At 43.3% G+C, this 22,686-nt stretch overlaps 1 protein-coding gene across 1 annotated transcript; it reads left to right on the plus strand.

Annotated features, from left to right (window-relative positions):
• The first annotated feature begins 56 nt into the window (after positions 1 to 56).
• On the plus strand, positions 57 to 22,594 carry LOC139636997 (uncharacterized). Its single transcript, XM_071505456.1, has 14 exons — positions 57 to 435; positions 6,783 to 6,828; positions 8,785 to 8,929; positions 9,026 to 9,083; positions 9,187 to 9,268; positions 9,844 to 9,959; positions 10,219 to 10,387; positions 12,316 to 12,446; positions 13,459 to 13,542; positions 13,637 to 13,666; positions 13,792 to 13,860; positions 13,960 to 14,094; positions 14,644 to 14,772; positions 17,706 to 22,594. The coding sequence occupies exons 2-14, from the start codon at positions 6,783 to 6,785 to the stop codon at positions 17,826 to 17,828; spliced, it is 1,317 nt and encodes a 438-aa protein (XP_071361557.1). The 5' UTR covers positions 57 to 435; the 3' UTR covers positions 17,829 to 22,594.
• Positions 22,595 to 22,686: the final 92 nt, after the last annotated feature.

Consider the following 22,686-nt stretch of genomic DNA (forward strand, 5'->3'; position numbering starts at 1 on the left):
TTGGTGTTAAATACTGCAGAGGCCTGTGAGCACTCAAACCTCTTCTAAACCTCTGCACTGTTCAGACCTGCAAAAACAGACGATTTACTCTGTAGTTTTGTTTGGAGAAATATCATCCGTCATTACGACTTAACCGCGCTACACTATAACAAACTATTTAAATTTTCTGCCTCCACCACACACAAATGAGCCTCCACCGTCTTCCCTCACCCCTCCAGTAGAAATCACTCCTCTCTGAAAATTGCTTCTCCTGTTTTCCGACGGGGCCTGAAGGCGGTGCTCCTCGGCCGCTGCTCCACCCTCCACCGCCGCCCCCCCCCACCACCACCACCACCACTACATTCTGGTTTAAGAGGTGTGGATGCAGCAGACCGTCACTGACTGCCTGACCTGGAGCCGAGCGCATCGACAGACGGAGAAGACGCAACACACAAGGTAAGACACGCATCCTGCAGAGGGGGTGAGGGTGTGAAATGGCTTTGCAAGAAACGGGGACATGTTGTTCCTGAACGTCCATCCGGGAGCGAGAAGCGAGGAGCAGAGACGGGGACCGTGCGAGGCGGAGCCGCCCTCCCGAGGTCTCGTCTCAGTGAGCGTGTGTTCAGTAAAGGCGCCGGGAAATTGAGGGATGTGACGAATTAAAAAAAAGAAAAAAACACATATACTTTTGTTCTCACATTAATAGGCCTCAACCTTTTTGTTGTTTTCATGTTAATGTGACATTCCATCAGGTCTCACAAGGGGAAGGGACACTCCCACCGCTTTTTGTCTCAGGGCTCGGGCCTCTGAGGCTTTCACGCGCTGTCGGAAATATCATTAGTGACTGTCGGGACCTGCAGGGACACACTGCGCGCAACTGCACATCATTTCCCGCCAAGTTGAAGTTCAGGGGAGAGTAATTTTAAAATTTCATTTACCGCCCAGAGGAACGATGAAGTCCCAAATTCTAACCAGTTTGATAATACGTTCTTACAAGACTGTCCTCCTGTAAACAGCGAGCCCACAGGTCGTCTGTGCATCATGTTATTATGACCCATAGTTAGGTTTTGTTGCCAGGCGACATCTAGTGGCTGTAGTAATTATGACAGGAGCAGAGGGAAAAGTGGAGTGATGTATATAGAGCGTCAGGTGGAGGTTGGGGAGAATGAATGGGTCAACAAAACAGAGGAATATGACACAGACACAATATGAGAGTGGCGTTTGATGACCATGTGAAAGTTGCAGTTTATTTGGTTACTATTATCCATGACCATTTGTTGTTATTATTGTATCCAAATGTAACAAATCTCGCACACACGCGCACACACACACACACACACACACAGAGTGAACAGCAGAGCAGAAATGCTGCACTGGACACAGAACCAGGTGAAGTAAAGATAACTGAATTGAAGGTTGGAAGGTGGGTCCAGGTGGGCGGGGCTCGGGGCATGGCTGAGGGCGGTGACTGCTTTGTTGTGACATCACAAAGTTCCAGAAGTCCTGACGGCTGGTTTTAAGGCTCAGTTTCTGAATACAGGCTGTGTGCATTTCTCTGTGGACTGAGCACTTTGATACTTTCACAGTATTAATACAGAATCTAAACCTGCTTTATAATTAGAAAACACATGGATATTTACCTTTATACTATATGAAGAATATCTGATCAAATTTCTCACAGACCAAAGCGACATCTTCAGACCAACAGCGCAAATATATTCACAAACAAAAGCAGCAAGTTCTCACCTTAAGAAGCTTGAAATATTTTGAATTTCCGCCTTAAAAAATGACAAAAACAATTATTTGTTGTTAAATTTTGTCAAATGAATTTTCTGTCATTGAGGAATTGTTGGAGCTGTAATCTGTCAGGTACAGAGCAGCATAGCTGGAGAAATGTTGTTGGTACAGCTCTGCTAAATTAAGATGCAGCTCTGCCCCAGAATAGACAGGGAGCAGCTGAGAGGCAGACAGGTGCAGACTGAGTGGACTGATGGGAGAGGGGGCGTCCTCCTCCTCCTCGAGTCAGACGACTCATTAACCCACTGAGAATCCTGCTTGTTCCCCTGACACTAAATAAAAGTCAAGAGTATTGTGGTTTCTATGTGAGCAGTTGGTAGTTTGTTTCTCTGCAGTGGCAGTTCTTGCTTGTGTGATGCCCTGGGCAAACCCCCCCCGCCCTCCCCAAAATAGAGAACGAAATTTCTGAATTGCACAAATCTTTCATCACACAAATAGAATAACACACTCAAGTGATTCTAATTATTACAATATTGCACTTTGTCAACACACCATCAACCAAGAGTCAAGACTAAATCAATTCACCTTGGTGTGAAGATTCATTCTGTATTATTTTTAAACAATTTCACGCAACCCAGAAAAATAACATGGATGTGAAACTTTAGGCCTGTATTCACAGTATCAGGAATGAAATGTGCTTTATTTGGAAGCAATTTGTGGTGTGATAGACTTTAGTCTACTAATTAAATTAGTTGTGCGCTATTAGATGGATCCCTGCTCCAGCAGGGAGACCTGAGGTCCAGAGGTGAACCTATGCCCCACCCCCCTCCCACTTCTCTTCCTTCCACAACCTCTGTGTGTGAGAGCTTCTCAGCAGCAAGCAGACATGCCTGCACAAAACAGAGGGACTTGACGTGCAAATGAACAATAGAAAACTGGTTTGCGAGCGCTCTGCTGCCCTATCACAGGATGATGGCGTGGGCGGCTGAATTCAGTCTGAAGAAATGACTCCTGCAGTCTTAGTTATCAAACACTTTTAAAATGTGTCTTGTTTACTTCCTGGTTTAAATTTTTAATTGAAGACTCAATCTTATTCAGGTGAAGTTCTTTTAAAGCTGCATTGTGATGAAAATCATTTCATGTCAGGTTGCAGGAGCAGTGAGGTCAGGGCTGATACCATGGTTCTCAGTATTGGTGTCTATGCTGAGTTAGAATATTTAGGGCCCAAGCACTGACCAGTGCAAGGACCCTATTGGAATTGCTGTTTCTTTTTTTTCCCGCCTGTAATATACGAAGACTTACAAAAAAAACCTCTTGCACCCATACCCTAAACCCAACAGGAAGTTAGCCATTTTGAATTTAATCTGCAATTTTGTTGCTGTTTTAGCCATTTACAGGTGTCATTCTTTAACAAACTCCCCTCACAGAATTGACAACATCATATTAGGTCAGTCAAATAATGAGATGTTTTCACTGCTATAAATGCTGAATTTGAGTTTTTGTTGAACAGTGTTTGCTGTGGCAACATGGTGAATTTCGCTGCTTACCATGACACAGGAAATTGTTATAACTCAAATATGTCCATTTGGCTCCTTCACATGCTTGATGACAGTCCCACGCTGAAGACACCTGCATGCTATAATGAAGTCGTCGTCAGAGCGCCACCTACTGACAACAGGAAGTAACCCTTGAGTGACAGTCATCATTGATTTACATGAAAGGTTTACACCTGATGCATGTTGACTGCATCAGGTAGCCTCCTCCCAGCAGCCCCGAGGTGGGCAACAGGGCAAGGACCTGCTCAGCGCTGCTTACATCTTTAATGGTTTAGTGTCTCCAGCTGTTTTAGCGTTGGTCCTGAAAGCCAAAGATCACATGGGTAGTATGAAAGAAAGACAACACTGACTATAGGTCACAATCATCATCTCTCCTGCTTGAATGAAACCATTTATTTAGACTGGTTTCCAGCTGATTCAGTAACTAAATGAATCAAAGAGCAGCTGAGCAGACGGTGTCTGCTGAGGCCTCACAGGTTATCTCTTATCACCTCAGTGTCACGTTTGAATGTTTGAACACAACAGTTCATCAGTGACCTGTCAGAGCACAGGTGGATCGGCAGGATCGGCTGCTGTTTTGGAAGGGGAAGTGACAGTCACATGTCAGAGTACCAGGGTAGACCAGGGTTTTCAAAGTGTGGGACTGTGAGCCTCACCTTGGAGAAGTGTATTTGCTGTTTAAACGACGTGGGCACTGAGCGAGAAAATGACGACTGTGTCAGTCTGAAGCTAACAAAGACACATGTGTAAGACAGAGCCCTGCGTCTTTGATATGTACAGGTGGTTGATGTGAGGATGTGCTGTAGAAAGGAATAAACATAGCTTGTACTTCCTCTGTTTTCTGCTCTCTCCAGACTCTGTCTCCTCTCACGCTGAAGGTACTAAACATCCATCCATTTTTCCATAGCTGAGTTTAGCTAACCAGTTACTTTTTCTAGTTTTTTACTCTCACGCAGCACCTCCCCTGAAGTTCTCTGGCGCCTGCCAGGGGTTGCACCTCACACTTTGAAAACTGCTGACTTAGATGACCTGGAGTTCAACAACTTGCTGATAGAAAGACTAGAACAAAACCAAATGGCTGATGAAGGCACCGTGAGGTAACGAACACTGTGATGTCATCATGACCATAACGCACTACCTCACTAAAGACTTGTGTGTTAGCACCTGGACCGAAGAGGGGTTTCAGAAACTCCTCTGACCACTGCATACGCAGCTGTCTACTAGTCTTGTTGCCTTCCTCCTCAGGGTGCTCTCTCAGAGGAGGAGTGACGACTGATTTGTGGTTGAGCAGGACGAGTTTGCTGCACAGGTCATAACTGATGACTCTCAGTTGAAGAGTTGTTGCCTGCAGGGCAGAGGGAATATTGCCCATGGAATAAGACTGTGTTGGTCTATGTGGAGCAGTGGCAGATACTCTCGTGAGAGAGCAGCACAAGCGCTCGCAAAAAAAAAAAAAAAGGTTATGTTCACCTCTGGTCCTCAGGTCTCCCTACTGGAGCCGGGATCCATCTAATAGCGTACAACTAATGTAATTAGTTAGGCTAAAGTCTATCACACCACGAATTGCTTCCAAATAAAGCACATTTCATTCATGATATTGTGAATACAGGCCTATAGTTTCACATCCAAGTAATTTGTCTGGGTTGTGTGAAATCGTTAAAAATAATACAACATGAATCTGCACACCAAAGTGAATTGGTTTAGTCTTGACTCTTGGCGTGTTGAGAAAGTGCAATACTTTAATAATGATAATAGGCCAAATGTGTTTAGAATAGTGGAACTAAACCAGTGGAGTAGACGTCAGCGTTGCGGCCTCAGGCCGTAGCAGGTCACTGGTAACTGGTTGTTGTGTGGAAACCAGCAGGAAATTGTAAAGATATGTGTGACTTCTTGTTTTTAGCTGGACCGGCCACGGTGCAACAGTACACCCTTGGTTGACCGAGTGTTGGGCTTTTCCCATTGGTTGCTGCTCTTTAAAAATAATGTAATTGGGGGTTTTTACAGTGCATCCACAACAGTTTTCAACTAGGTCCTCAGTTTGACACGTACAGATACCAGGTTTGGATTTAGGCCCTGTTCAGAGAAGGTACGAGGAGTAAGTTCGTCTGTTAACACCTGGCTTTGAAATGCGTCTCCACATGCATCTCCAGTGAGCACTTGTGATCAGATCCCACTTCCCTGCTTCATATGTGGTGTTATTTTTAGCCAATCAGACGGAAAGATCTCTTGTCAATGTGCTTCTGTGTATGTGTAAGTGAGAGAGTGAGCAGTATGAGGGGTTGAGCGAATCATTGCCCTGCACACAGCTCTACAGTGAAATAGTAAAATATTTTCGGGTCATTATGTAACTGTGTTGGGACTAATTAGCCTGTGGCAGAGGAAGTAGGCGGTCCTTCAATGTGGCCAGGACGCATTTGTGTTCACACTGCTAAAAGAATGCGGCCACATTTGGCCCAGACCGCCTCTGAATGTCGTCTGAGAGATCAGATCTCAAATGCGTCCAGGGTGCATTCACACTTGTACTTGGAGCTGTCCACTTGTGATCGGATCACTCAGGACAGATGTTAATACCAGGTCTGAACAGGCCCTACTCTTGTCTTTGTGGGGGATTTGCTGATTCCTGTCGCTGGCACCACCTTGTAGCTGCTGACTAGGCTGTGGTGCCACACACACACACACGCACACACACACATACATGCACACACTGTGTCTGTGTAAGCAGGAAGAATCCTGAGGGGAGGCCATAAAGTGTCTGACCACAGTGATGGGGGATGGTTGGCTTGCAGACAATGGTAACCAGGGTTGCGCGTGTGTGTGTGCGTGTTTGTGTGTGTGTGTGTGTGTGTGTTCGTGTGTGTTCTGAGTGATGGTAAATGAAGGTCCAAACAGCTGGTTACTAGGTTCCCTGCATAAACTACCGCTGAGCTGACTCTTGATGTAGCGCAGGAAGGAAAATAGTTTAGAGGCCTTGTTTTGGGAATGCCACTTATGTATCTCAAAACTATGTGAAAATAAAAATTCCATAATTAATCATAATAACGAGATCCTGTCGTTATTATAAGGAACTGTCTCATATTGAGACAATGTAGAGGTATGGGACAGGAATTTGGGTGCTTCAGAACTTCCCTGAGAATTAGATTTCTTTAGTATCAAAGTAATTCACTGACAGTTGTCAGTACATCCACTAGTACAGAGCAAAAATCAGCTGTTAATAGTTAATTCAGCATACTTCACTACTTTTACTTTTACTGCTCACTGAGTGACACTGGGTAACAGGAAGCTGCACAATAAATTTCTAACTGTCTAATAGTTTTTGAAGCGTAGTAGTAGTTTTAAACTTGTCTCTTCTTCTATGTTTTCTCCTCCGTTGACTCTACTCAATAGTCTTCAGTCCCTAAAACAGAGACTTTCAGAAACGCTGCAGTCTGAAACTCCAATCTTTTTCCCCAGTCTACGGTGACAGCACTGTGGACTTAACCTCTAATCAACTCTCCTGTGTCTTGTCTGCAGATGATGTGGCGTGTTGTAATCCTGCTGGCTGCTGCCCTGGGTGTGGGTGAGTATCAGCTCATTTCTCCCAGACACAGTAACTGAACAGAACTTGGGGACATTGCATTACACAGCAGAGTCTATCTTGTCTTTGAGCATTCTTGGGACATTGATTAAGGGTTTCACACGTGACGAGACAACAAAGAGCAGGGAAGAAACATCTTCATCACATTTGCTGCATTGTCCTATGTGACCACTCAAACACACATCAGGTGGTGGGGTCTGGAAAGCCCTACACATGTTGTGAGAACTTATATCCCCAAACATTACATGGTTTATAACAAACCATAAATATTCATCATTATTTGTATCATGAAAAGCCATCAGAGATTCAGCAGCATTAAATTGTAATAAATGTCACTTCATGCACTTTCAGTGTTGGGTCTCTGGTGTCAGGTGGAACACACCTGACACACCTGAGGCACAAAAAAAAATGAACATAACAAAAATCTGAGAGTCAGTGATGGAAGTAGAAATGTGCCACCTGCACACACCTGGCGAGCATAAGTAATGTTAACATTAGTAATATTAACATAAGTAATTGCCAAGAGCCCCGCCACCCCTTCAAAATAAAGAGGGCTTTTTAATTGTCACCTAAATGGTTCATTTAGATAAAATAAAAACTAAGTTACACAGTTGCAGATCAAAGACTAAAAGAAATTACTAATTTGTTTCTTTGTTTCTTTGACAGGGACAATTGCATGTTAATGAACATTAGTACAAAATACATAATGTAAACCTGTGAGATTGTAGCAAAAATGCTATATTTCTTCCATAGTTAACAGAAAAATGTATTATTGTATTGTATTGTCCCACCATTGTTTCAGTTGACCTTTTGATTTCACATTTAAAACAGCTCCACCTTCACCAGCTACAGCACTGGAGCTGCTAGTCCAGTGTTGCTGTATTAACAACCTAATAATGTCGGGTTGGTTACATTAGGTAGCTAAATCACTTTCTTCACCACCATTAAACTGTTTTTTTTGGTGGGATGATATCTACAAAGTAAAAAACATGTTGGCCTGGACAATGTAAGAGTCATCTGAATTACTACATTTTCACCCATGCTTGAGGTCTGGACTGACACTGATAACTGACCGTTGTCTGCGCTGTTGTCTGGCAGTAAGTGCGATATTTGCACATGATGTCAGCCTTCAGAAAGTCCCTGCCCTTTCAGCCAATCAAACGCTGGCATGCTTGAATTGGTTGTCTTGAATTGGTCGAGAGGGAGCCTGTGGGAGGGCACATCTAAATTTTCTTCACTCCAAACATAGTGCAATTCTGTCCTCCTAAAATATTGGTATGGACACGTCCCCAAACCTACACCCATGGTAACCACTGCATTCAGGTGAACCAGTGCTAAGGTAACATGTCTCTGGTACGTTGTTGCTTCACAGCATGCACACAGTGTTAGTCAGCACACATGTTGCTGACTAACACTGTGTCAGCAACATGTGGCTGAGTCTCTCTGATGTTTCCTCCTCTAACCATCTTGATACTCTCTGCTCTTTGACCTGGGGACCTGGAGCAAGCAGGTGGTGGGTGGGGCACAAGGCCTGACCTAGGTTTCTCAATCAGGAAGTCAGAGTAGAGTAGAACTACCTTAAAGATTTTCTCCAACTTTATCTAAATGTTGCCCACCTTAAAGCAGCCATAACCAACATATGTAAAATAGCAGTGCTTTAAAGAGAATTCAGAAACAGAGTGGAACGTGTGATAAATCTTCACCTGAGTCGTCGAGTTGTTCAGCTGTGCAGCCTGTCACTGTTCACGGTTCACACTCTTTCTCAACAAACAGCAGACAGACTCTTCATTTCTATTAGACACTGTACTTTGCAATTTTTTTGTCATAGTTGTAGAAAATATATGTGCACCACCACACTTGAAAGGCATTTTCTTCTCCAGAATTATGTTGGTGCAGAAATTCTTCCTCATCGTCTTCCTCCCCCTGTGTTTGTCTCAGAGTCCTACACTGTCCATGACCATGAGCGTTTAGCCCATGGTCGCCAGCTGAAGATCTTCCTCTCCAAGAGTGCGTTGAAGCTGGAGTTCATCCCAGCAGACGATCCCAGCAAAACCTTTATGTATTGGGAGAAAGGCAGGATCAGGTCAGAAACACTCAGTGCTCATGGAGGGAACCTGTGAGTTATTTCCAGTGTTGTGGCTGATGTATTTCCATGTGGTCGTTGATCTGTCCTCTACAGGTTGACCAAAGGCAGGGTGTCTGGCACAGGTAGTGACCAACGCTGGTACATTGACAAGGTAACCAAGCACACTTGTTTTAATTATCTGTAAATACAATTAATTGATAAGTGAAGTGAAAATGTTGCACAGTCCTCACATTGTCTGTATGTGGTGTTAACAGGTGACTTATGGGGACCAGGGGACCTACATCCAGAGAGACTTCTGGAATAAAGAGATCTCCACTTTCAAAGTTGCTGTCACACGTGAGTTAGCCAAAGGTTATGTTAACCCTGCATGCTAAGAATGTTTCGTTCTTTACAGGAGCTATGCTGACATAGACAAAATTAGCATTAACAACTGTTTACTTATCAGTCTAGAAGAAATGTTGTGAGTTCAGACCATAGACTGTAAATAAAATGGACGTACACTCTGGGTCTGAAATGTGAAGCCAATGCTGAAGTGCCTTAAACCTGCATTCTATCTAATGACCATCAGGGGGCGACTCCACTGGTTGTAAAAAAAATGTTCCCTGTCTCTCTCACTGTAACTATGATTAAAGGCATAAAAAGTCAGAAAAAAATAATGATAAAAAATCATGTTTAACATGTTAAATCAAACCTGAGAGTTTTGAGGGTAAATGAGTAAATTAGTGAGGTTATTACTGTGATCTCACCTGGATAAAAGCAGAATAGATAGTTTTATGTTTGTTTAAAGAGAATGACTTTGTGAAAATCTCTCTACAAAATATATTTATGTGTTTGCAAAACGCTTCCTCTGTGCTCAAAATGTTCCCTTTACGTCTCTCTCACTTTCTTCATTCTTCTCCTCTGTGTTCCAGCCAGACGTAACTATGTGAAGTGTGTAGCAGGAGAGAGTCTCTACATCTCATTGGAGGGCATTGACCTGGCGGACGCTACCCTCTCCTTCTCTGGGCAGGCTGCCAATGCTACTCTGGTGGGAGGGATGGATGGATGGATGATTGATGGATGGATGGATGATGGATAGATGGATGGATGATGGATGCATAGATGACTGATGGCTGATGGATGATGGATGGATGATGGATGGATGATGGATAGATAGATGACTGACTGATGAATGGATAATGGATGGATGGGTGATTGATGGATGATGGATTGTTGGATGATGGATGTAGTTTCTGGACGCCTCGGGGCTCAGTGATCCAGCTCATACAGCACTTTGTCTCCCTCAGGTGCATCAGGGTGCTCGGGTGTCCCAGGATCTTCCTGATTACTGGGACCGGGTTGAGACCCACTCCATGAAAATTGAGATCAGGAACGTGAACTACAGTGATGAGGGACATTACATCCTGAGAGACCGCAGGCTCCGAAAGGTGTCTGTAACCAGGATGGACCTGACAGGTGGGTCCCCATTTACATATCTTAATTTATTCTTCCTTTTGTGGATCCCCCTTCAGCTTGGACCACAAAGTAGTCCCTGGTCTTTTCGGTGTCCCAGTATGTCTATATCAGTGAACAGGAAAAGATTTAGAAACCCGCATCAAGCTCCCAAATGTAAAATCCTGATGTTCTAAAGCTGGGTTTTCTCCTCTCCTGATATGACAGGGGCTTTGTCTGAAAAACCATCTGATGGGAGCGTGTACATGTTTTTGCAACATTTTAGAATTGTTTTTTTTTTTTTTTCCAATTCACATTCCCATGACTTGTTTTTAAGGTCACAATATCAAATTGCTCATAAAGCAGGTTAATGGAAACACACCTGCTGAGGCACAGGAGAGAATCAGGTCAACAAAGAGCACAAGGGAAAACACAAGAGATATCTCAAGTAAATACTAGGAGGCCTAGAGAGCTGCCACCACTGAAGCAGACTGAACCACCTGGTGAGGGATGAAGGGTGAGCCGGAATACTGGAGCAGGAGCATGTGAGGAAGATGCTGAGAGGTAGCTACGCCCACAACACACACGTATGCAGACAAATGAGTCACAGTCGGAGTCTGTACGCAGTGAATCATAATTAAACATATATCGAGACCCGCTCTCCTCTTCAGTCCTCAGACAGCAGCAGCAGCCTTCCAAAGTGACAGGAGCTGTGTTGATTGACAGCTGACATGTGCATTGCACTCAGAAGGGGTGTTTTTGACTCAATCTATTTTTAACAGTAAAGCCTCTTGCTCCGCCCTCGTTTTACCCATGTTTCTCACTCCAGCCTCTCAGGCCTGTCACTAACAGGAGGGCCTCCAGAGAGTTCGGTAGTCGTTCAGATATCTCAGCAGCAGCAGCATTGTTGGACAAAATTCCACCTTGATTTGTCTCCACACACTCACCTGAATACTAGAGGGTGACACCTGAGTGGATATTCACTCCCATCCCATGACAGAATAAAACTAGAGTCACCTCCTGTTACATGAAAACATGGTCACAGTCTACTTCCTGAGTCACAGTGTTAAATAATGAAAAGTGTTTCTGCAGAACGCTGCAATGTCACAGTGAAGTTGACCTTTGACCTTTTGGATATAAAGTGTCGTCACTTAATTTTGTCCTGTTAAACATTTGAGCTAAATTGTGTCATAATTACACAGCTCACAGTAACCTTTGACCTTTGACCACCAAATTGTAGTTAGTTCATCCTTGAGTCTGAATGTTTGTGCCAAATTCCAAAAATGTGTTACTGAGATACCACGAGAACAAGACAGGCGGAAGGATAATTTGAAAACATAAGGCCAGGAAAACACTGGCTGCAAAAACAGACAGAAAAAAGACTTGTTGATGTCATGGTGACATCACACCAGCAACATGACATGAAACACTTTAGCGTCTATGTCTAGGCTGAATCTGACGCATACAAAAAATTATAAATATGTATTTTAACCATTTTAGCAGCTGCATGTGGAGACAGTGGAGTTTTAGATACGCATGCCAGGCATCCAGCGTGCACCCGGAGTAATGCCTTGGGCTGTGACTGTCGCCAGCATAGAGGCATAAAAAAACTGTCCCGTCCCAGTCCTGAAGAATGACTCGTGTCCCATAACTTTCTGTTGCACACAGCTACTCAGACAGGTATGACGAGTAGTTCTGATGTAAGAGGAACAGCCTGTGTGATGAATGGTGGCTGCACTGAGCACCATCAGGAGAGGAGAGGATAACAAACAGAAGAGAGAAAATGCTCTTCATTCACATTACAGCTGCAAATATAAAAACTGACCTGGTGTTGTCACAGTTCCTGTCCCGCCCCCTCCTGCTGACTTTTATCTCATCCCACTCGCGTCATAATGTGATGTAACTGTAATGTCACAGTGACAGTGCCCTCCTCCGTCTTTGTCCCCCTGCAGACCATCATGAGAGCTCAGGAGGAAACCCCCTGATGGCTCTGCTCTTACTGCTGGGCATTCCCGCTGGGATCTGCTGCTGCTGTCGGAAGAAGATTTTCAAGAAGAAAGCCTCCACCGCCGCGACGCTGCAGGTACCGACACAGACGAGACACACAGCAGTAAATCTTCACTGTGTTTCTGACAGACTTCCACCTTCAGTCAGAGTATAAAGGACATTTACATGTTGATAAATGAATTGATTATAGATTTACAAGAAGTGAAAATGTTAATTTAGCATTTCATAAGCCACACCCCCACCCAGTTTCACCCTTTGGCTCTGAGTCTACCCTCCCTCAGGGGAACCTTATTGTCATCACTCCCTGCTGTGTTTCCTCATGGGGAGGGACGAGGCCTGGGTGACCTGATAGCCGAGTGGTTAGGGCACCTACCACATGAGCGCAGATGCTCTTAGCAGGCGAGTCACCGGTTTGGCTCCCAACCAGCCTGACTCTTTCCTGCATGTCATTCCCCCTCTCTGCCCAAAAATATCTTTAAAAGAATAAATAAATAAAGGAGGGACGGGGTCAGAACAGTGAAGCTGCACATATTCATTTACATAATGATAATTTTACACGAGTTAACTAACTGACCTCATTAACTTCATGTCTCCTGTAAAGAACTTGGACTAAAGCTGCCATTATAGTAAATAAATGAAGAAATAACACACCCCCTCATTAACATGCAGGTGAAGAAATACAGGTGAAGTAAAAAGAAGAAATAAATAAACAGGGAAATGAATAAAAACAGAAATAAATGTAAATATAACAGAACAAACTGGGAAATTTATTTATTTATTTATTTATTTTTCAATTCATGTGCATATTTATATTTTCAAATTAACCTGTACATTTATTTGATAACTGATGCATTTATTTCTGTATTTCTTTCTTTATTCAGAGTGATTGATTGATTGATTGATTGATTGATTATAATGGCAGTTTTTATCTCTGTAAACTGAACATTTTAGGATTTTCTGTTGTTGCTTTAATCTGTTTTTGTCTGCTTTATATCTTAAAAACTAAACAATTATTTCATCAAAAGAAAATAAATAATGAAAGTAATTATCAATCAATTAATTCCATTGTTGTCTGTCCTGCTGTCCAGACCACCCCAGTCACAGTCCACAGTCCTCCCGGTGGACCGGTTGGCCCCTCCCCTCCCTACAGTGCACCTGGACAGCCGGGCGCGGTGAGAGTCATGGATGTTGTTGAAGGATCTGCTTTTGACTTGTTGACGCTTGTTGACTAAATGCAGTCCTGATGTTTGTTGTTTGTGTCTGCAGGTGTACTACCACGGCCCCGACCCGAGCATGGTACAAGAGGCGTTGCATCACACACATCTGTCACATGACCACAGAGTGAAGCTCTGTGTGTGTCACTGTATCTAACCATATTTTCTTGTGTACACATCTGTGTTTGTATCTGTGCTCCTGTGCAGGGTCCTACAGTTTGTCCACCCCCTCCAGCCCCTGGCCCGGGACAGTGGAACGGCCCCCCGCCCTCCCCAGTTAGTACCACACTACAAGCCTCTGGTCTCTGGAATATGGGTAGACCTGATTCACCAGACCAGGACTTAGTGTTTCTGTTCATCTCTCTCCCTCTGCAGAGTTGTAACCCGGCCTATGCACCCCAGAACCCCGCCTACCCTCCTGCAGGTCCAGCCATGATCCCCCCAGCCCAGCCCCAACAATGGAATGGTCCACCACCAGGCCTGTACCCCCCCGGACCTGTAGCTCCAATGGTACGACCTTGAACCTAGAGGAATATCTCAGAGGAATGCTTGTCATTTCAGTGTTTGACCTTTGACCTTTGGGCTGTTTTATATCAGGAGAAGACTTTAGGGGGGACTTTGAAACCAGAGCTAACTGACCCACATAGAAGAAATTACTGTTCTGACCTTAGAGTGTGTGTGTGTCTGTGTGAGATGACACATTGGGTTTTAAAAAAGTGTGAGTCAGCATTAGTGGGTAGAAACCATACAGTCTCCATCTCCATACAGTCCAGCCCAAATACTGTGATATATGATATTAGTCAGGGAGGGGAGGGGGTCTCTGAAGCAGACACACATTGAGAATGATCCTGTGTTTGCCTCGCTGCCCGTCAGACCTGCAGCTTGGTCTTCCAGAACTTCACTGTCCAAACCTGTGGGTCCTGAAAAACATATAAATATAGATCAGTATCTGTTGTGACGACACAGTACCATATACTGTATGTGTATAATATATACTGTGTGTGTGTGTGTGTGTCTGTGTGTGTCTGTGTGTGTGTGTGTGTGTGTGTGTGTGTGTAGGGCTACGCTCCAGCTCCGGTCATGTACAGCAATCCTCCTCCAGCAGCAGGTGAACCTGTTAAAGAGGAGATGAAGATGGAGAATATGGCTTCCTCACCTGCCGACCCCCTGTTGACAGCCGCACCACAGGTATGTTGGACACACACATTGTAGTGGAGGGAGGGGAGGCGGGGTGAAGAGCGAGGTCACTGCCAGACACCCAAGAGTGTAAATAAAGATGCATATAGCCTGTGTGATGTCACCCACAGGTTTCTGAAGAGCAGTTTTGAAGCTCAGAGTGAGCTGCTCAACCGTCGTCATCTGCCAGCTTATCCAAATAAAGTCAGTCAAAGAGGTGGGGTGTGTGTGGAGCTGAGACTTCAGTTCACGTCGGTTTGTGCGAACATACACTCACCCACCTGTCACTCAAAGAGGCCACGCCCTCAATTTTATATAAGTTAACTTTTGTAAGTCCTTAACAAAATGTAAACAGGCGAGTTACATAAAAATCCCCCCTCCGTACAGTTGTCATGAAGAAGGAAATTAGCTACAGAGATCAAAACAGTTTTTCTGACCAGACTGTAAACATATTTATTTCTGCTGTAAAGTTTGACATTTTAACAATACAATTGGGACAATTTATTGCTATATTGCGCATGTCCAGAATAGCCTACAATGCACTGTACATTGGTATGTACACAGTATTTCTATTTTGTCACTGTATTTTTTATCATGTTTTATCATATCAATGAGATCAATAAAGGTATAACTTATCATCTTACCTTAACATGGGAGTCTATGGGGATTGACTCACTGTTGCAGCCAGGCTCCAGTGGTTCTTCAGAGGTTGCTACCCAGCTTGCTGATTCTTGTTACAGTGTTACTGGTTGTATTGATGGGGGAAAAGTGAAGGGACGTTGTTTGAATATTATACTGAAGTTACTGAGTCATGTGTCCCAAGCTGCTATTTGATGGCAGTATACATATACAGAGCTTGAATGATGAACTTGTAGAGCTGGTGTTTCAGTGCTTGTAGATAGTGGAGAGTTTTCTTGTGGTGCTGTTGTCATCTATGAATCAATGAATTAGCAAACATCTTGTGTAGGAAACGTGTCCTAAAACAACAAGTTTCATATCAACAGAAAACTGTTCTTTCTGGACACTAATTGCACATGTTGAAAATGTTGGCAGACACCTGCAGACCACTCCCCATCTCTGCCGCAGGCTCCAGGTTACAAGGCCACAGGATGTAGGGCACACATGGGCATTTTAGGGCCCATGGGCCGGAAATCTCAATTTCACCCGCAAAGAAAAACAAAATGAGTGCAAAAAATTAATAAAAGCTGAGGTTGTATTATGTCTGTTCTGCTATTATACTAAATTCCAGCAGAGGGCTCTGTGTACATCTTGCTCACTTGAGCGACCGGGCGTCAACATTAGCGATAACAGAGCATAGACTGTATATTAAAAAAAAAAGTTGCATGGGCAGGCAATGGTTCTCATGACTCATAACTGTCTTACAGTTGCAATTAACAGGTTAATCAAAGTTACACTAGTAAAACAGAATGAATGGGTTTGTTTATATGTAAAAATGAGCCTAAAATTGTATAATGTCTGATGGCACATATTAAATATTTGTGATTGTAAAACAGTCTGCTTCCAGTTCATGTTTACAGCTTATAAAGCATAGCATGACTCAATGCTTTAGCCATCTGATGACATACCTGCTGGTGATGTCATAGAGTTTGCACACATTTGAATTTACCACTGAAAGTTCAGGTTCAGGTTTGGAGAAACCCGAAACCAGCTCTGCCCCTCTCACGTTCAGCTGACTGTCTGGAGCCCTGTGCAACACAGCGCTGCCAATCAAATTCACCATCTTGTGGCGCCTTCCACTGCTCGCCATGTGTCACCGTCTCTGCTGCAGCTGGAGGTGTGTGAGCGCAGCGGAGAGCCACAAAGGTCCATATATTTAATGTGTGTGATGCAGTCTGTCAATCACACGTTAGTCCCGCCCTAATGCATACCCTGCTTTATGGTCATTTTCCCTAAATGGGTCCATAATTTAAAAAATTAACATCTTGTTGTATTGAAGAAGACTTGAAACTAAAGACTGAGACCATAAACTCATTAGGAAAATGTTTACTGAGGTAATAAATCAAGTGAGAAGGAAAGACACTTTCACATAGACTTCAATACAATCAGACTTCTTTTTACAACCAGTGGAGTCGCCCCTGATGGTCATTAGATAGAATGCAGGTTTAAGGCACTTCAGCATTAGCTTCATCTTTTCAGACCTGGAGCCTACGTCTAGTTTTATATACAGTCTATAGTTGTAGACGCCTGTCAGTTGACAAGGGTCTAGTGCAGGGGTCGGCAACCCGTGGCTCCGGAGCCGCATGTGGCTCTTTCATCCCTCTGCTGTGGCTCCCTGTGGCTTTGGAAAATAAATAATGAGTATTTAATTTAAATTTATTTTATTTTAGTTCGTTAGTTTTTTAAATGTAATTCTAAATTTGAAGATTATGGTGATCTTGTAACATTAAAATAAAACATGTTTAATTTTTTGTCGCTCAAAATATGCATCACAACCGCCGTTGTGTGACACCTGCTGGCATGCGATTTATTGAGCTTTTCGACCCCCGGTAATTTCGTTTTCTCTGTAGCAGTTCATTGATTTCATAAATGCAATACACTATAGTTTTTTTTATACATAGCATAAAGGTAAAAAACGATATATACAGTGTTATCTTCATTTTAGATGTCAAAAGGGTTTTGTGGCTCCCGGTGTTTTCTTTTCTGTGGGAAACGGGTCCAAATGGCTCCTGGGGTGTTTAAGGTTGCCGACCCCTGGTCTAGTGGTTGCAGCCTGCAGGTCATTCCTCAGCTTTTACCTGTTTGGTCATCGTCTCCTGCTTGGTTCATTCATAAAATCCTGTCTCCTGATTGGCTGCTCATAGCCATTCTCTGTCTCTATCACTTCTATGACTTATATTTGAAAAAATAAAAAAATAAAAAACTGAATATTCAGATGTGATGACAAGAACATGGAAACAAACTCAGAGTGCTTTTTACCTTCCCAGGCTGAAGCTGCACCCTCTCCCGTGGCTCCTGTGCCCCCCTCCTCCGATAGTACTCTCACCTCCAGCGATGGTGCCTACCAGTTCAAGATTGACGGAGGGAACAACTCCACCAACTTCCTGTAGGAATGCTGACCTCCGGAGCAGCCCCTTCCCTCCTCCCTCTGATGTTTCTGTGCCCCCCTCTGTCACCATTTTGCATCCCTCCCTCTGAGCATTCAAATCAGGGATGCAAAATGGTGCTGGTGGAAACAAAGGGCAGCATTTGGACAGTAGATTCTATTCTGGGCCTCCTTGCCTTGGTCTGAGTGGAAGTAATGAGTTACTGATCAAAACCTGTGGTGTGGATCAGTCAGCATGTAGGAGTCAGTTATTGTTGAGATCACATTTCCTGAGGCGAGGAAACAAGGGACTGTTTCCAGAAGTGTTAGCATGTGGAACAGAGGAATGATGAGTAAGTCTCAAAAACAGGGCTGATGTCACTTTTCCAAAAGTTTCAGAGATGTCATTCACACAAACGTTTTAATCTACATTTTCACTGATTCTAGTCCTGTTTGTCTTTTTCTGTCATTCCTTTTTATTTTTTATTTTTTTAATATATTTCTGATTAGTGACCTGACTTTTCATGTAATGTGCTAGGAAACCACTGCATCCATGAAAATACTTTTTACTCAGAGGAACCAGGAAAGACCCACTGAAGACTGATGAGAGATATTTCACTGATGGATGACAAGTCCTGAGGTGTGTTCAGCCTAAGCACAGGGGAGTGTCTCTGTGTGTACGAGCTATAAACACCCTGTGGACTCAACCTGAAGGTTGGAGATGGGTAGCAGATGGGTAACAGGCTCTTTGCTTAGCAACACCTCCGGCAGGTATTCACCTCTGTGAAGTGCAGTCACACAGCTTTGTGATGCATGTGACTGTTTATTAGGCCTTAATACCTCCAGCCCAAATATCACCATATACATTATAATCTAGGGTTGGCGATCAAAACCCAGGTCCAAATTAGAACTAGTTCCAAAATGCCAAGAACAGGAAAAAAAAAAATTTTTTTTTCATCAAGAATTGGTTCTGCTTATTGGTTCCTACACATCTACAATGACATACATATCTATCTATCTATACCTGTCTACATGCCACATCAGGAATCAATGCAACAGCGGCTTTGTCTTAATTCAGGGGCTGCATCCTTCAAAGAAAGTCTGTTTGTTCATATATGAGCTAGTTCCTAGCCACTAGCGTCCACAGAGCAGTGCCACTGCTCCCTCCACAGCTCACACTTAAAAACTTACACAATACAGTTAACTATATGAGCTAGCATGCATAGCTAACTTCACAACAGATTGAATCTGAGCAGCGTCAGTTTAAAGACTGAGCAGTGTGTGATGCTGCTGCAGAGACCCATGAAGCTCAGCTCCTGAGCATCGGTCCAGGCTCAGTTCACCTGAGTGGACTCATCTCTGATCAGCCACCATTGTTTCTTATTTTCTTCAGGAGGTTGATCCCTTTTACATTTGTTGTAACTGTGAATCACCACTGGGCCAGTGTTTATGTGTTGAGGAGTAAAATACAGGACGAGCAAAGACAAAAAAGTGTTTGTCACCAGACACTGAAAAATCTCTACTCTGATCTTAATCTATTATTTAATATTTTTAATGCACATGTCTGTAGATCAGATGTTTTACTGTAGTAAAGGGTAAATGAATACTATTGACTTTGTGAATGTTTGATTAATGTTTAAAAGAATTTTAGTTTTTTTAAACATCTGACCTCTTTAACCATTTTGCAATTGAAATAGTGAATCAATAAGAACTGGAATCAATAATCAGAAAAAGTACTGATAAAATTCAAACGATACCCAACCCTAATGTTATTTTCTTTCTATATTATCAAAAATATTGGACATGCTGAAAAATATCACAATGTTTGATTATATCAAATATCAGCCCGAGCCTACTTTAAGCTAACCCTAACCTTGTCCTGGTCCCATCTCTAAAGTTGGCTTCACATTCAGTCTGAACACACCTACAGGACCTGGTCTCACTAGAATTAAAATTAAAGACTTTAAGCAGCGACAGTTGAAGGGATGGCTACGTCATGCTGTATCTCTCCCTTTAACCATTGCTGCTTAAAGTCCCTAATAATGCAACTGTAGACAGCTCCAGATGGAAGCTCAACACAAAGACCATTGAAAAAACACTAAAGTTCTGTTGCCCCCTGTCCTGGATCTGGGCCTGAGGACTTGCTGACTTCACTCGGGTCCATCCTTGGTCCTCAGAAGTGCCAGTCAGGTGAGCTTGGTGGGGTCTTAAAGATGGGAGTATGGCCCCAGGCTCCAGCAGAGGAGCTGTGTGACACTAAACGATTCATCAACAACAGCTACCTCACTTTTTGATTCTCTTCATAGGTCAACACAGTCAAGACAGTTTGTATGACTTGAACTCACAACAAACACCTCAACCCTCTGATAGTGAAATCATCCTTCCATCGTAATGAACCAGGTTTCGGTTTGGTTCTAAGTCCGGCTGTTGGACATGCTAACAGCTTAACCGTCAGAATGCTATCAGGGGAACAACAGCCTTCTTACGACTACAGCAAAAACACACATCACTCCTCACCCACCCACAGCCTTGGACACGTGCATCTCAGCCGTGTATCAGTCGAGAAAATGTAGCTTTGTAGTGCAGGAAAATTATACAGACCAAGTGCCACCATCCCAACAGCTTTTCCAGCTGTGCTGTCTTTTTTTTCAGTGTCAGTGTTGATGACTTGTGAACTGATTTGCTCACCTGGACGATGCAGTCGTATGCACATCGTTAGCCTGATGAGTGTTCTTGTGTCCTGTTTGAGATCTGGGGTGGAGGTCAGAAACCACCAACCTCAAACCAACAACAGGCATTCACTGAACTGTAAATAGCGTCACAGATTCCTGATTCTGCCAAAGTCCTGTTGTCTTTACAGTGTCTTAGTCTCTAATTTTGTTTGGTAGATGTGTTAATACTTTAAACCTTGATGCTGTCATCTCCACAGGGTATGTAGACCACATCTACCTGTAGTTCTTCACCTGAGCTGGGTGGCATTCAGGTTTTGTCCTGCATTTGATATCTTTCTTAGTCTGGGACAAACCACTTCAGGACCACCCTACTGTCGGCAGCAGCTGAGGTTTTGATTAGGTGGCTACGAACATACCTCATACAATCTATCCTTAACTAAGCTAGTCACATGACCTGAACATAGTGAGTGCCTTTTCATCTCAGTGTGAAGGTGACTGTGGTCTCTCTCCTCCTTCATCTTTGTTTCTTGGTAGATTTTCACATAAGCAGCAGGATAACGATTACGTTCAAACCAAAAGAGGCGAGAGCACCAAAATTTCCTCAGTTGGTCACTGTTGAAGTTTGTGGGCGCTGTGAAGTAGATGAAATAAACAGTTTGTGCAGAATGTTTGTTTCTACAAACTGAATTTAAAGGTCCCACAATGCAAACAAACAAGCAGTATAAAAGTGAAACATATGAAATCTTTTAAATTAATGATGTCAAAGTTACCTACTGATTCACATCAGGTTGTCCTGCAGCACTGTTTTACCTGCTGTGGCGCTGGTGAACATGCAGTTCCCTCCCATTTTCAAAAAAAAATACATGATAGGCTACACTTCACCAGCTCACCTGGAACACCTGCAGTTCCCATGCATAATTTTTTATTCAAGTCGTAAAGGAGGGAAACCACAGCAGTTATCAACATTTCCTCCATTGTGATTGGGACCAAAAGTTAACACGATTTTGTTCTCTAGTGTTTTCGAGAGTGGAGCATTTCTTCATTGTGGTTGTCACTGAACCACGTCATAGCTCATTACCATAAAGTTGCCTAGACTTCAACTCTGATGCCGCCAAGAGATGCTGGCTCACATAAGCTGTGTCCCAATTCAGAGGTCGCATCCTTCAGAGGACGCAGTGTACAAAGAGCCACACCTTCGTAGACTTTCAGACTGAAATGAGACTTTCTGGTCTATGGAGGTTTTTTGCTTTGCATCACCAGCTGTTCCCATCCTTACTGTTGCATCGCAAAGTGCTGCTCCTTTCACCTAGAAACCATGACAACACGTAACTATTCTTCACAGAAACTTGAGGTTTAAAGGCCCTTGGTTTTAACAGTTGTACCATTAGCTGTTGAACAGAGCTGAAACCCAATACTACGATTTAACAGTGTAATCCTCAGGCTCTCTGTCAGTGCTTGCTTTCATCACTGGCTCACAATGAATCTTGGGATGGGTTGAGCCACAAAGGATCCACCTGTTGGAGCCTTCATTGTATTTTTGAAATGGGCTGTGATTTCATCGGTCCTGTCACTCTGATGCTCTCTGCCGGTCTGAATGTACAGTGAGGTCTGTGGTTTTTTACCTTTGTGTCCTGGACCATTCTTAACAAGACACACTCTGGTTTACATAATGGTGCAAAGTGTGTGTGTGGCCTTGTTTTACTATATTCGTGGAATCCACTTTACTGTACACAATATACAAAACTTTAAATGGCTGTTTTGGGATTAAGACCTGGGTTTAAGCTTCATTTGTGATGGTTAAGTGAGGGTAAGGGGCTTAAAAATGCATTATGTGGCATCCCCAGAAATATAGTAAAACAAGCATGTTTGTGTCTGTGCGTGTGTGTAAATATAACCAATGATATTACCCAAGTGTAGTTGTTGATGGTTGTGGGTGTTGATGGAGAAAACTCCATATACAAGGTGTTTTGGTCTCTCCAGTTCCACCTCTGGTTTTATAGCAGTGACCTCTGACCCTGGTTCCTACAGTACCTCTCATTTTATACCTCTTCATACTGTACATGTTTGTGCAACTGAAATGTGTCAAACTAACTACGCATGAATAAAGTGACATTCTGGAGTTTGTCTAATGATTTAACAGGATACGAGTGGAGAGAAAATGTGCTGATAGATAGATAGATAGATAGATAGATAGATAGATAGATAGAGTTT

This window comes from Trachinotus anak, unplaced genomic scaffold, assembly GCF_046630095.1.
Source record: "Trachinotus anak isolate AG129_WGS33_773 ecotype Australia unplaced genomic scaffold, CSIRO_AGI_Tana_v1 ptg000019l, whole genome shotgun sequence".
In the NCBI taxonomy this organism is placed as follows: Eukaryota; Metazoa; Chordata; class Actinopteri; order Carangiformes; family Carangidae; genus Trachinotus; species Trachinotus anak.

What these genes read in the sequence shown, in the direction of transcription:
- LOC139636997 (XM_071505456.1), top strand. Translation starts at nt 6,783, where the DNA reads ATGATGTGGCGTGTTGTAATCCTGCTGGCTGCTGCCCTGGGTGTGG. An exon ending in TGGGAGAAAGGCAGGATCAG is followed by an intron (nt 8,930 to 9,025) that starts GTCAGAAACACT and finishes TGTCCTCTACAG; the next exon opens with GTTGACCAAAGGCAGGGTGT. An exon ending in AACGCTGGTACATTGACAAG is followed by an intron (nt 9,084 to 9,186) that starts GTAACCAAGCAC and finishes TGGTGTTAACAG; the next exon opens with GTGACTTATGGGGACCAGGG.